The sequence below is a fragment of the Myripristis murdjan genome, chromosome 1, assembly GCF_902150065.1.
Source record: "Myripristis murdjan chromosome 1, fMyrMur1.1, whole genome shotgun sequence".
Taxonomy (NCBI): domain Eukaryota; kingdom Metazoa; phylum Chordata; class Actinopteri; order Holocentriformes; family Holocentridae; genus Myripristis; species Myripristis murdjan.
In genome coordinates this window covers 11,926,089-11,940,801 of record NC_043980.1, presented here as the reverse complement: position 1 = coordinate 11,940,801, position 14,713 = coordinate 11,926,089, and the positions used below count along the sequence as shown (strand labels likewise).

General features: G+C 37.8%; 1 protein-coding gene and 1 long non-coding RNA gene across 2 annotated transcripts; one reads left to right on the top strand and one right to left on the bottom strand.

The window, feature by feature from the left end:
- Positions 1–3,374, top strand: LOC115361797 (cerebellin-1-like). Its single transcript, XM_030055433.1, has 4 exons — positions 1–94; positions 907–1,068; positions 1,621–1,752; positions 3,073–3,374. The coding sequence occupies exons 1-4, from the start codon at positions 1–3 to the stop codon at positions 3,372–3,374; spliced, it is 690 nt and encodes a 229-aa protein (XP_029911293.1).
- A 2,634-nt stretch (positions 3,375–6,008) lies between these two features.
- On the bottom strand, positions 6,009–12,791 carry LOC115363271 (uncharacterized). Its single transcript, XR_003928581.1, has 3 exons — positions 12,781–12,791; positions 7,135–7,141; positions 6,009–6,092 (listed from the first exon to the last, which is right to left on the bottom strand). It is a non-coding gene; the product is annotated as an uncharacterized LOC115363271 (long non-coding RNA).
- Between the last annotated feature and the right edge of the window lie 1,922 nt (positions 12,792–14,713).

The following is a 14,713-nucleotide window of genomic DNA, read 5'->3' as shown; positions in this document are numbered from 1 at the left end:
ATGAGAGCTGTAACGTGCACTCTGCTGGTGTTGGGGCTACTTTGGGACGTTGTGAAGGCCCAGAACGCCGTCACCAGCCAAGAAGACGCAGCTGGTAAACATTCAGATTTCAACGACTATTCAGCTACCACACATCATGACATTTCACTTACTTCTTATTAAAATGCTCCATTAATATTTGAAAATCAGAATGACAACGTTGGAATCTCTTGCTTGTAAACACATTTATTGTCTATAGTTATGTAACTTTTAAAGCCTCTGGAGGCAAAAATGTCATTTATTGGCTCATATTGGGCTATGCAAATGTGTGTACAGTATTTACATGTATATATAGCCAACCTTTCTGCCTACCCGCAAACAAGAGTTTCCAACCTTGTTATTCTGATTATCCATTGAGCTGCTTTGGAAGCTTTGGAAGTTTTTTCCCACTTTTTCTTGTGCATCCAGTTATATTTGAGATGCACATTTTTAACATTTTCTTGCTTTACTTTTACTTTTCATTTATGTGTCTATTTTATTCTTTTGTTCTAAACCTCTTAAATTTGCCTTGGTTACCCAAATTTAATTTAATCGTCATATGGGCATTTGGCAGAAAACCTGAGCAACTGGCTGAGCTTCCTCACCATCCCAGCTCAGCAGCCATCAACAAGAATATGTTTAGTTAAAAGTCATAAAATTACACAATCCAGTGTGCGAAGCTGGCTAGCTTTAAATATACAACATTTAGTTATTCTATGTAGCTGCTATGGAGCTTCAAGAGCCTCCTGAACAATATCAAGGCTAAACCTCGTCTACACTGGGTCTAAAAGTGAAGTTTTATGCATTAGAGTCAAACTTAAAATTAAAAAAAAATAAATTAAAGGAGATCTATGTCAAGTCTTTACCTCTCTCTCTCTGTGTTGTTAGTGCCATGCGGAAACTGGAACTGTGCGTGTGTGTTCAGGCACCAGCGGGGCTGCTGCTGTGCCAGCCGTCAGCTCTACGAATTGGAGGATCAGGCCTTCAGGAGGACGATGGGCCTGAGGCTGAGTGTGTGGCAGCTGATTGACAGAGTCCAGGAAGTCATAGGTACTCTGGGACAGAGATGGAGACATAAGCTCTTTACCAAATGCCAATTAAGGTGCTAAGGGTGTTATTTACTTTGTGGTCCCTCAGTGTGATGGGGGTCCTTCAAGGTGCAGCTGCACTGTCCCAACATCCTGTATTTCTGCATCTAAATATAATGTGAGCATGAAGACATGTGAGAGGCACAAATAAGAGAGAGCACATGTGGTTCATAGACTGAGTAGTCCAGTGATGCAAAATAAGAAGCCTGCTACCCAAAAAAAAAAAAAAAAAAAAAAAAAAATCAATTTATTTCTATTTTATCAGATCCATTTTTCATAGCCCTACAGACTAATTCAGCACACGAAAAATAACAATTACAACCTCCAACTGTCTGGTGATTCCACTTTTAATTATTCCTTATCCTGTAAAACAAAATCACATCTGTCATGGTTGTATCATAAACAAAGTCTTTTACAGAGCCACTGTCAATAGTGAAGTAAGACAAATATCTCACAATATCTCATGGAAAAATATTATATTTTTTCCTCTCCTGTTGGTCTGACTCTGTCTCAGGAGGGGTTAGAGTTGCGTTCACAGCCTCCATGAGTCCCCGAGTGAACTGCTTCGGCCCTTTCAGCACCGACATCCCAATTCCCTACAGCATCATCTCCCTCAACCACGGCAGCGGCTACAACCCCGCTCTGGGTACGTGCTAAAGCAGTAAGTTCAACACCATCGATCAGGCAGCAACACTGTGAGTGAAGTTACTTACAAAATGTGATTTATTACTTATTCTCCCCATTAAAAGCATGTTGAATTTGTGAATTATTTTGTGAAGTTCTACAAGCGGTAGGCCGTTGAAAATCATAGAAACAGACAGAAAATAAAAGACAATAGACTCTTTTAACCCTTCAAAAAACACAAATCAATAACAATTTAAAACTAGCAGCAAATACCAACAACAGTAAACAAACAAATTAATTTTGTGCCATAATTGGGATTTGGATCGCCTAATGCCTATGAGCTTCCAGTAAAAACTAATAAACATCATAGCAAACATGCTGTGATGCTCGGAAATAATGAATGAAAAATAATCTCATTGTAAGCCCACTGTGCTGTTGAATAACTGCACCACTTTCCGAGCCTCACAGTCACCGGTAGTGGAGCTGCTTTACAGAAATGCACTGGACTTGATTTGTGTGGTTTCGTTTTTACGATTAAAATAAAATACACATACAAGGGGAACCTCCTTATCTGCGTCGTGCAGAGACTGGCGGCCAAACCACATCTACCCGTTCACGTGACGTTCACAACACCCACTGTCTCTGACAACACTTCTAAACGAGGCTGTAATATTATGTTTATTGTAATTCAGCTATTCCACAATTACAAACATCACAGAATAACACACACACACACACACACACACACACAAATCCCCTCAATCGCTCCCTAACCGCACTCAAAAACAAAGAGATAAGATGAGATAAGTTGAGGATAAGGTCAAAACTTAAATTACATATTCTAATCTCAAAATTATTAATTAATAGTAACAATAAAACCTTAACAGAAGCTTTTTAAATGTAATGTTAAGTCATGTTAAATATAATAGATTTACTCCTTCTTAGATAGTAACTCATTACGCTATTCCATAAATCAAATCAATAATCTCAAAATTATAATAAATTACAATAATATGAAGAAATTTTTGGCTTTTCATTGTAGTCAAATATTATAGCAGTGAACAGGTGGGGGCACTCTGTGAAATGAGCTGTTGGGTTGAAATGAAAACCTACAGATGTATGGATGTTGAGGGCACAGGGTTGGAAACCTTGACGATAATATGAAATGCATTGCCTTCGGTCTGTCTGTCTGGCCTTGTTTAATTTAATTACTTCCGTTTTATAATATTAAAGCTGTACAGGGCAAAAAAAAAAAAAAAAAAATGCAACTGTTTCATCAACATACAAAAAAAAAAGTGCTCTGCGTTGTGCAGCTTCACTGATCCTCGTCTTTGTCCCACAGGTATATTCACGGCTCCCCGCCCCGGCCTGTACTCCTTCTCCTTCTCAGCTTACTCCAGGGTGCGCAGGTCTGGAGACAGGATGTACTACAAGGTGCAGCTGATGAGAAACGGCGAGGTGATGGCTTCCACGTGGGAGGACAACAGGGAGGACGTGGAGGACAGCAGCACCCAGACGGTGCTGCTGCAGCTGCAGAGAGGAGGCCAGGTGTACGTACAGCTGCTGACCGGCAGGCAGCTGTGTGGGGACATCAACGGCCTAAACACCTTCTCTGGCTACCTGCTGTACTCCTCTGAGACCTAGCATGGCTGTCACACACACACACACACACACACACACACACATACACACACACGTACATGCTTATGACTGTGTCCTATTTCTTCTCAAGTAATGAAGCAGAAATGAATGACAGCAAACTCATGAGTGAAAAATGTTCTTATTCTTTTTATATCATGTGGGACAAAATGTGGAAAAATAAAAACTGTCTGTTGAAGATGTTTACAAGCTTTGATTGAACTTAACTGTGTTTAGCGAATGAGGTAGATCTATTTAGATGGATAGATAGAAACTTAACTCAAACATACAAACAGCAACTCTGAATATGACAGTATATGCTGTTCATGTTTTTGTTGATATGAACAACTTTTTTTTTTTTTTTTTTTTTTTTTGTATTAAAACATAGTACTAACTTCACCAAAGCAGAAAATGCACATATTTTGCCATGGCAATTTCAAATAAAAGTTAATGAATGGAATTTATAAAAACCTAATAAACTGGGTGAATATGAAATGACAAGGGAAATGTGACCTCAGGACAAAGCAAACAAACTGAATGTGACATGGTGTTCATGTTTGTTTTTGTGTCAACAGTTTGTGATCACTTTTCCAAAAAACGAGAGTGCTTTTTTTGGTCATGTGATTAATTTATTGATCTCATAAAGCAACTTTCCAAATACAAGTATTTGTTGTGAAATCTTGCTGATAAACAGAACAGCAAATCAAAAAACAAAACCTCATCAAAACAGCACACAGCCTCTGGTAGGGTTTTGTGCCACAACATGTTTGCAGAGCATGAACAGCAATCCCTACTAGTAACTACAAACTACATCAGCATTACTGTAAAAATACATTTGGGGTTGTTTCAAGAGGGTTCCCAAAAAGCACTCATAAGGTTGGCTGAGAAAAGACATTCATTCAATAGTAATCCAATGTTTAAGGGAACACAGATTGCACTGCAAGACCCATTTACTTAATCTGTGCCCAACCAGCTGAGCCCTTCTATACCAGCCGCTTGGCAGTTCAGATTGCTGTGAACTCCTGCGCTCTCTAAGATAAAGAGAACTTTACAGTCATCCAGACCTTTTCTCTCTTTAAGTTCTTTACCTTTAACTTTCTTGGTTATTTTGAACATCTCATAGGGAGGAATGAGTACCTCATCCTCATCATCGAACACTGAATATTTACCCAGGGAAGCACCTAAATTCGTCCAAATTTCAAAGCAGCTTTTGTTCCCAAAATGTTTCAAGTCTGTACTGAAAGAGCTAGAAGTAAAAGAACCAAATCGCATTATTGTGTTGACCTTACCGGTGAAGACACTATGTGTTCTTCGGTAGGTAGGCTTGATGGTACTTTGACTATTTTTCAGCGTTTGTACAGCAGATGTCAGCAAGAAATGGAAAGCATGGAACTCGAAAGAGGTGGTATACTTTTTCCTCCCGGTGCGAGTCACAGTGTTGAAAAGTTCATAAAACATTTGGTTAGAGTCTATCATATAATCAGATGTATAAAGACAGATTGCTTGGATGTGATCTTTTGTGAGAATCCCATTCTTGTCCTGATGTCTGAGCTTCTCATTTGCACAGTTTTCTGCACTCTGCCAGGCTTTTCCAAACATTGCACTCGTCTCGATTTTCATGAATTTGTCCTTGACTCTTCTCATCATGTGGTCAGTGCAGCCTGCGTACATGTCATCAACGGCATCTTCAACCATGCTTAATGGGATGGGACCGGAAAGTGGCCGACTGAAATTGCGGGGAATCTAGAAGGGAAGGAAAAAATGGAGAATAGAGAAGACTTTATAAGATGCAGAAGTAACTATCCCTCGTGCTAGTTACTGTGACTTACTAGGTTGAAATCTGAATTAAATGTTAAAGAAAACGGGGTGAGTGAGGAGTGAGAGATGTAACAGGGTCATTGAGACATCTCTCTGTGGTAGGTGCATATATTAATTCTCTGAAAATTGCTTGTATGATTTTTTTTTTTTTTGAATGAGGATGGAGAAAAGATAATTGAAGTTAGAGAAAACAAAACAGTGACTTGTGGTAAGGAAGAACAATAGGACATGTGATTTATGTCAGCCTTGTTTAAAGCATTTCTTTGTTATTGGGAAATTTACAGTGACAAGTGGTTGAAAATAAAACGGGTGAGAAAAGAAGGTGCGATAGCATAGAAGAAGGTGTAATAACATATTTTACCCCCACAAATCACTGTCTCCATGTCAATACATTTAGAATCATATTCAGTTATAAAAGTCTTGTTTGTCTTAAAGTAAGTGGGGTAAAATGTGCTAAGGTTATGAGCTAGTTTTGCTTATTTCTAATGCTCACTTGCTTCAGGAATTTTTTTTTTTTTTTTACGGTATAAAGCATACATGGGTTGAAACAAGGCAGAGTAAGGCCACTGGTATCAAGAAAATGCCACTTGATTCATGCAAAATCTTAAAACAGTTTGCCTAGCCTTGGAAAAATGTAGGTTTATTGCATTTCACCAGAATACAGTCTACTTGCTGTTGAATAAAAACTTTACCAACATAGAAGATGATTGTATGTAGACTGTTCTGTAATGTAAGTGTGTCAGCATCCTTACACTATAAAAATTTTACTGAAGTTTATGATGACTGATTGACTCCAGAATGTGCCACTCACCACCCTGGACTCTGCAGGCAGCATCCAGACGAGAAGAAAACCCAACAGGGCAAAGGTCAGCATGTTGCCGTTCATCACTGCAGTAAAGCAAACAGCTCCTGGGTTTGCAAAGAGGTCAGCAAGGAAGAACTGTACCTGTGTCACAAATATTAAAATCTCGGTATGGTACATGGAAAAACAAATCCCTTCAAAAGATCTTTTTCATTCAAAAACACACAACCTTTGAATTTACCATGAATTAAAAAAAAGAAAAGAACTGATTCTTCAATTTGATTTCAAATATCCACTCACCAATCCTGTTTGCAGACGCTGAGCACCAAGTGAACCCTCAGATCAAAGTTTCTTCTGAGTCACTGGACCCTCAGCACTCAGATCAGAGCCAGTGGTCCAGTACTTATACCTCACCAAGGTGGCCAGACAGCTCAGTACGCATGTGCATGCATACGTGTAACTTGCACGTAGATGGATGCAAGCATGTGAGAGATGTGTGTAGGTATGAGTGTGTATGTGAGTGAACATGTTTGTTTGTGTCGTGTACAAAACACAGGTGTTGGTGTGATGCATTTCACAGGAAATTCATTGTTTGACAAATGACTAATATGTTCCAACTTAAGAAGACCATCAGCCTATAAGACACAAATATCTGCTTAAAGTTTGTGAAGTTCACAACTCTTAAATGCTAATAAGTATTTTTTTTTTCAAAAAAAACTTGTAAAAGGAAATAGTAAATAAATTATAAATGCAAAGGCACACAGGCAAGCTATGTTGATTTGAAAGCCAGTTAGCAAGGAGGCTTGGCAATCGGTTTATGTAAGTTTTCACAGAAAAATAGAGACAACTCCAGTAACGAAATTCCAAACCGGAGAAACAGAGCCCAGAGCCCAAAGTGCAGAGTCACCAGTACAAAAAGTGCAGAATTATTTGTTATGTCCAATTTAATGGTCCTGAAAATCATGAAAAGCATGAAAAAACATGTTCAAAACAAACAGTATTATCAATAGTGGTTGTAAATTGAAGCTTAATGACAGGATAGGAAGACACTTACCTTGATATTTACAAGACAACACAAAACAACTGTCTCAAGTACAATGAACTGTACGAAGCACAGGCCCGTATCCCAGTGAACTACTGAGGCACCTCCAGTCTTATCAGTTTGACACAGTGGAGAACGTCAGCACAGTTACTTCTGTTATTATCTGTGTTTTACTTGCATGGAATTGATTAAAAACTTCACACTGGCATGAAGCATTTTGTCATTTTGACTGATGCACCAACACAGAAACATCAGTACCAATGCAGCCAGTGTTCAGCTAATTTTATTTTATGTTATTTTTTAAAAATGGAATCACCCCCTCACCACCCCAGCCATGACAGTCTTAGCAAATACTCTTCACAATAAGTCAACAGATCTACCGTCTGTCTTTCATAAGCGTTTCTCTGAGTGACAGATGGTGCATCAGTGGTTTAAACCACTGCTGATGTGTTGTGCTGATTTGTTGTGTTCTCATATCTAACTCTGCGTTTATGTCTTGTTTTCTCAAATTTGCAGCACAGCATAAATCTTTTTCATTGAAGGACAGGTGCAAGTCATACAATATACAACACTTGAAGCTAATACTTTTTCCTTCCATTTTTCTTTTCTTTATCTATATCCCTCCCTCCCCACCTCCCACCCATCATGTCCTGTCTCTACTTTAAAATATAAATATCTACAGGCTATTAGATAGAAAGAGAGAAAGCAAAAAAAAAAAACAAACAAACAAACAAAAAAAAAACAACATGTGGTCGTACTTCTCAGTATACCACACGCCTTTGTCTGTGTCACACACACAGACACACACTCAGACACATCCGACCGCACTAACAGTAATGCAGACCTCTTCCTCCATTCTTCATCCTCCTTTTTCTGTAAAACACACTGGCCTGTGTGGAACATGCTGTTCACAGGTTACAGTCATCAGTTTTTCACAAGCACCATCTGTCTTATCTATTTCTTCTTATCTATTTGGAATTTTCATGGGTCATCAGATGCAGTTTCATTAAAACAGACTTTATATAATGTTTTTGCCTCAATAAAATGGCAAACAATAGGATTTTATTTATTTATTTTAAATTTATCTAAGGCTACTTGGTATGACTAGGCAGTTTAACCTCTCAGATGTGGGAGAACAACCTGATTAATCTTTTTTTTAGTTTATTATTTTTGCAGTCACTGTCGTAACACCACCAACACAAAAACATTCCCCACCCACAGTCTGGGCAGCATTAAGTAGAGGCCACATTATGACCCCTCTTTCCACACATACCTTTTCCATAGCTCTTATGTCATATGTGCTGTCATCAACGAAGTCCGTCTGCATTGTTAAAGCTGCAGGTAGTGTGCATTTGTAAGGGAAAATGAAGTACGTCAAGTCTTTGGGTAAGATGAGCAATCCCCATATATAGAGAACCACATATTGTCACATGCAATTAAATTACAAAAATGTAATCATTAAATGTAATTATAATCCACTGCAGTAACTCAGAAAAAATGTAATTATATGAATGTAGGGTTACTAATCAGACAAGAACGCCTCAGTATTTTCCTTCTGAAATCAGAGAAGGGCTTTTGCGTCCAGAAGTTTAAATCATCAGCTGATCTGAGCTGAACAAACCTGCAAGTGTTAGACCTAAAAAGAGCAGCTAAACAAGTGTCAGAAGGGAGATTTGTTCAGTGGCAAGGGAAGAGAAAATCGATGGGGTGACACTGAAGAAGCTCACTGAGAAAACTGACAAAAGAGAAGTACCAGCAACAGGTTGAGAGAGACTAGCAGGTGAAAAAAAATGGAGTCTGAAGCCAGTCTGATCAGTTTCATGAACTAAATCCCTGAAAATGTAGAAAGCTTGAATTTGGTTGGGCAAGGCCAATGACATTTCTGTTCTAAAAAGAGGTCTGATGTGAATATGAATCATTTATTTTCTATTTTTTTTTTTTTTTTTTTTATTGTGAAGGGTGAAGGGTGAAGGAGAAGGGCGATCAGGCGTTTGCCATAGCTGCCCCAAAGCTCTGGAACAGCCTACCATATTCAGTGAAGTGTTCCCCTTCTATTGACATTTTTAAGATGAAATTAAAGACCCATATGTTTTGCTAGGCACTGATTCTTGAGAATTTGGATAAATCATGTCCCACTAAGAAAAATGCTATTTCTGCTGGAAATTTACAACATTTTAATGAATAAAAAGAATCAAGGGCATAATCAGGGGGTCCTTTGCACATTTGTAAGGTTCTTTTATAGGTTTATTTTTAATTTGTATTAATTTAATGATTATATGTTGGCCCATGCCCTACAAAACCAGCTGTCCTCGGATAGGAGATAATCATTTCAACTTGATTAAAACAACAAAAAGTAATAATTTCACTGAATAATATCTTTACCACATGAAAGAGTACATCATAATATGTATTAAAAACTACAAACGATAGGTTTTGAACAATATTTACTATTATTTTGTGGTTGCTCAAAATCTGTCCCAGATATTTGTCACCACCGTCAGATATTTATTTAAAAAATAATAATAAAAAAAACTACAAGGTCAATTACATTCCCGAGGACCCCTTTTCAAACCTTCAGCTCTACTGCATGCTTCAAGACCGCTCAGGCTCCTGGAAGTTTTCTATTTTCTCTTAAATCTCTTCATATTTTGGGACACTGCTACTGTCACAACCATAAATTGTCAACACCGTCACTTCTGTATAAAAAATATTAAATTAGATTATGGAATAAATGTATACTTTTTAAGAAGAGGTCTGATGTAGGTAGCAACAGGGCGAAAACAAGATGGCTAATGTGAACAACTCAGGCTTATTATGTGAAAGAGCAGGTTTTTGTCACCACCATCAGATGTCACCACCGTCAGGTTTTCTGTCTGACGGTGATGACTGAAGTCTGAAAAATGCTGATAACAGTGCTCAGGATTCTTATTTTTTTTATACCAAATAGTTAAATAAAGTTGTTAAGCAAGAAGCCATTGACTTGAGTGGTATAAATTTTGGAAATGTATGTTTTAATGAGGCCACTGTCACCACCATCAGATTAGTGTCACCACTGTCAGAGGTAGTTAAATTGGTTTTAAATGAATGTGCTTACAATATGTTTCTTTGGTGCTGCTGAGTTATTAAAGTAATAGTCTCTTCAATACAAAAATATGTTTTTCAAATGAAAAAAAAAAACATTATGGTGACGGTGTTGACAAAAACAAAGTAGCCTAATAACTGGAAAAACCTATTTTATGAAAAAAATGCAAAATGAGGAGGTTGCACCGGTACATTGCTGAACAGCCAAGACCTTGGCCTATAATTATATACCTTCAGATTTTGTAATTTAACACACTTTTTTTTCCTCAAAACTAAAACCTGTTTTATCCAAATTCCCAAGAATCAGTGTAGGGTTTTGAATGTCCTTAAGGTTTTATATCTCACTTTGATTCACCTGTGTATATATGTGTATATACTCATGAATTTATGTTTTTCTTTTCCTTTACTTTTTTACTTGTTATTACTGCTATCTTGCTAAAAAAAAATTTTAGACAGCACTTTGGTCAACTTTTGTTTTTTCTAAATGTGTTTTATAAATAAGTTTGATTTGATCTTTAGCACACATGATCATGTATCATTCGCCACCTGCTAACTTAAATACCCTCAAATATTCATGAATCATCAGTTAGACCCACAGGTCATGCCTTTGCTTTACAGTTTTTTTCAATCGCTTTACCTCCTTTGTCAACTCAGAAATGCTGGTATCAAAACAGTTAATCCATAGGCCTAATGAGAGGTGCACTTCCCAGAATAACACATTTTCTTTGCAAAAGGCTCTTACCATGACAAAACATTTCAAACATGCAGCAAAAGCACATTTTGTCACCGCCCAATACAACTCGCAGTCAAGCGACATAATCCAGCCACTCACTCACTTCATACTCAACACCAAAATGCAACACACCTTTTTTAGTCTGAGCAGGTTCAACCTTACTTTTTTCCTGTGTGTATTGCAGTCATATTTTTGACAGTTTACATAGTTACATATTGTAAAGCAAGTAGCAAAATCCAATATTTCCCTCAAACAACTCAACTTCTGCCCAAATGAGTAGATTCCTTCAATCAGCTCTACTGTACTGTAACACAGCTGACAGCAGAATACAAAACACAGCTATCAGTTTGAACAAGGTTCTCCTGTGAGCTGCACATTCAAATGTGAACTTACAGTAAAGAACTGCATCCAAACTCAGAAAGACTTTGAAGTGAAATTTTACTGTATTGATGGCAAAAACTGAAATACGGTAAGTCACATACAGTATTACACAGAAAAACTCAAAGGAGTTGAGAAAAAAAAAATACAGAATACAATTTATAGGCCCCTTTTTTGTAGGTGCATCCTGATTGATTGGTGAATGGTGATTTGTGGAAAGGGTAGTGATGCAGGTGCACTAGTGATTTCATAGTGATGCAGGTCATTTCTATCAGCTGTGAGCAGATGTTTTGCTTTTGACTACCACAGTGAAGTCAATGGAGTCAGGGCCATGTAAATGACACATGTGAGAAGTTTTGTGCAAAAGAGCCTGAAAAATGTGTGAATCCAATGAAAAGGTATGAACACATTTGCAAAAGAAAACTTCTGCTGTGGTTTGGAGGTGAAGATGACGACAAAGTGGATCCCAGTTTCATTATACTGGAAAAAGCGATTGAAAAAAACTGTAAAGCAAAACCTAAAGATAGGGTTTGCATAGCAAGGAAGCAGCCACAGCTCATGACATCAGATCTGAGGTTTGGTTAGCAGAGACACTTTCAATCTTCAGCGCCCCTCTCGCTGTACTTCCTTCTCTCTCAGGTAGAAAGCACAGAGAGCTGGCGCAAGAACACCCCCCAAAACTCAGCCGATGTCTTTGGCAGTTACCTGCAGCGCTTTATCAGTCTGCTCATTTTATTCTCGTATGTAAAAGCTGTCACCACCTCTCAGATGTTGTTTTACATGCAGCAAATGGCAGGTTTGTTGAAAGTTTTGCAAGGAGTGTGTTCATTATCTTCACATCTCAGTAAAATGTCTTGCTAGATCATATTAAAAAACTGACAAGTTAACTTTGAGTTATATTTCAGCAAACACTACCCATATTGTACAACATCTACAAAACATTGTGAAACAACTTTAAAATTCAGTAAAAAGCAACTGAATCATGCAGCATTTAACTTCAGTGGAATCTCCAGTTTAAACAGCTGATTCACCAGCTTTTACTGCAGATCATCTACACACACTCTCGCAGCTGTAGCAAACACTGCTCTAACAGTGAAACTTGAAAGATGTCAGGTGAATTTGGAAGTAACTAATTGCATTTACTCTTGTTACTGTTATTTATTTATTTTTTTTGTACTTTTTTGACATCAGTAAATTTACTTATGCATTTTTTTTTGCTTGAGTATTGTACTACACTACATGTTAAATCATATCCATTCCAACGAACATTAGTGAACTTTAAAAGACTCTTTTTCCAACTGCATGGAAAAGATCACAAGAATGCAGTTTCTGTTTTGAAAAAGTAACTTAGTATCTTACTGAGAATTTTAAATGAGCTACTTTATACTTCTGCTTAAGTTAATTTTTACAGCAGTATGTCTACTTCTACTTAAGTAAAATGATAGTGTAGTAATAATAGTATAAAAAATAGTATCAACTGGAAATACTACCTGGTTTAAAAATGGCTCAACTACCCGTACATTACTGGTAAATGTAGATAAACTTGTAGCTTTGCCACCTGTTGTGACACTGCTGATGTCACTGTGAACTTCTCTGGAGGTCAGACAGATGTGTCATTTCTCTGCTACAAAGGACTTCATTTCCTGTGTAAAGCCACAACACACACACACACACACACACACACACACACACACAGAGTGCGTATTTAGTACTATTTTTGACATTTTTTCTGACTTCTGACACACTATTTTTCCTTCCTATCAGGGCCTCGGGGTCCAGAGGAAGTGTAGTCCAGTGTCGCAAATGCAAGCCTTGAGTCTGACCCGCTGCCGCTACACTGCGACGACTGGCTCTCCCTTAGCGATGTGTGATGGCTGGAGCTGATGAAAAAAAGAACAGAGACCCAGGTCAGCAGGCCCAAATCCTCCTCTTGTCCACCCAGACTGGAAATCAAACAAAAAACAAAAAACTAATCATGCAACTAAAGCAAACTATACTGAAATATAACTATCAATCAAACGAATAGAAAACGCTCAGAAGTGCTGTGTCCCGGACACACACACACACACACACACACACACACACACTGCACCCTGTGACATGTACACCAGGAGGCATAACGCAGTGCTGCAATGAAATTACACTATGCAGTGAAAAAAAAAAAAAAAAAAAAAAAAAAAAACGCAGAAGGCTGTGGGTTCCTGCACTTACATTTTAACACAGAACAGTTTTTTTCAATCGCTTTATCTCATCTGTCAACTCAGAAATCGTGGTATCAAAACAGTTAATACATAGGCCTAATGAGAGGTGCTCTTCCAAAAACTAACACATTTTGTTTGCAAAAGGCTCTTACCATGACAAAACATTTCAAACATGCAGCAAAAGCACATTTTGTCACCGCCCAATACAACCTGCAGTCCAGCGAGTTACAGTTTTTTTCAATCTCTTTTTCCAGTATAATGAAACTGGGATCCACTTTGTTGTCATCTTCACTTCCAAACCACAGCAGAGGTTTTCTTTTGCAAATGTGTTCATACCTTTTCATTGGATTGACACATTTTTCACGCTCTTTTGCACAACACTTCTCACATGTGTCATTTACATGGCCCTGACTCCATTGACTTCACTCTGGTAGTCAAAAGCAAAACATCTGCTCACAGCTGATAGAAATGACCTGCATCACTGTGAGATCATGAGTGCACCTAGATCACTACCCTTTCCACAAATCACCATTCACCAATCAATCAGTACACACCTACAAAAAAGGGGCCAATAAATTGTATTCTGTATTTTTTTTTTTCAACTCCTTTGAGTTTTTCTGTGTAATACTGTATGTGAATTACAGTATTTCAGTTTTTGCCATGAATACAGTAAATTTTCACTTCAGAATCTTTCTGAGTTTGGATGCAGTTCTTTACTGTAAGTTGACATTTGAATGTGTAGCTCACAGGAGAACCTTGTTCAAACTGACAGCTGTATTTTGTATTCTGCTGTCAGCTGTGTTACAGTACAGTAGAGCTGATTGAAGGAATTTACTCATTTGGGCAAAAGTTGAGTTGTTTGAGGGAAATATTGGCTTTTGCTTCTTGCTTTACATATCTAACTATGTAAATTGTCAAAAAAAAAACAAAAAAAACACATGACTGCAGTACACACAGGAAAAAGTAAGGTTGAACCTGCTCAGACTGAAAAGGGTATGTTGCATTTTGGTGTTGAGTATGAAGTGAGTGAGTGGCTGAATTAGTTGTATTGGGCGGTGACAAAATGTGCTTTTGCTGCATGTTTGAAATGTTTTGTCATGGTAAGAGCCTTTTGCAAACAAAATGTGTTATTTTGGGAAGAGCGCTTCTCATTAGGCCGATGTATTTACTGTTTTGATACCAGGGTTTCTGAGTTGACAGAGGAGGTAAAGCGATTGAAAAAAAAAACTGTAATTGGCTGGACCACAGAAGGAGAAGCAATCAGCTGGTTTTGTTTGATAGGATTTATTC

Coding starts and splice junctions, on each gene's coding strand:
- LOC115361797 (XM_030055433.1), top strand. CDS start 1: ATGAGAGCTGTAACGTGCACTCTGCTGGTGTTGGGGCTACTTTGGGAC. Junction 95..906: donor CAGCCAAGAAGACGCAGCTG/GTAAACATTCAG, acceptor CTGTGTTGTTAG/TGCCATGCGGAAACTGGAAC. Junction 1,069..1,620: donor CAGAGTCCAGGAAGTCATAG/GTACTCTGGGAC, acceptor ACTCTGTCTCAG/GAGGGGTTAGAGTTGCGTTC.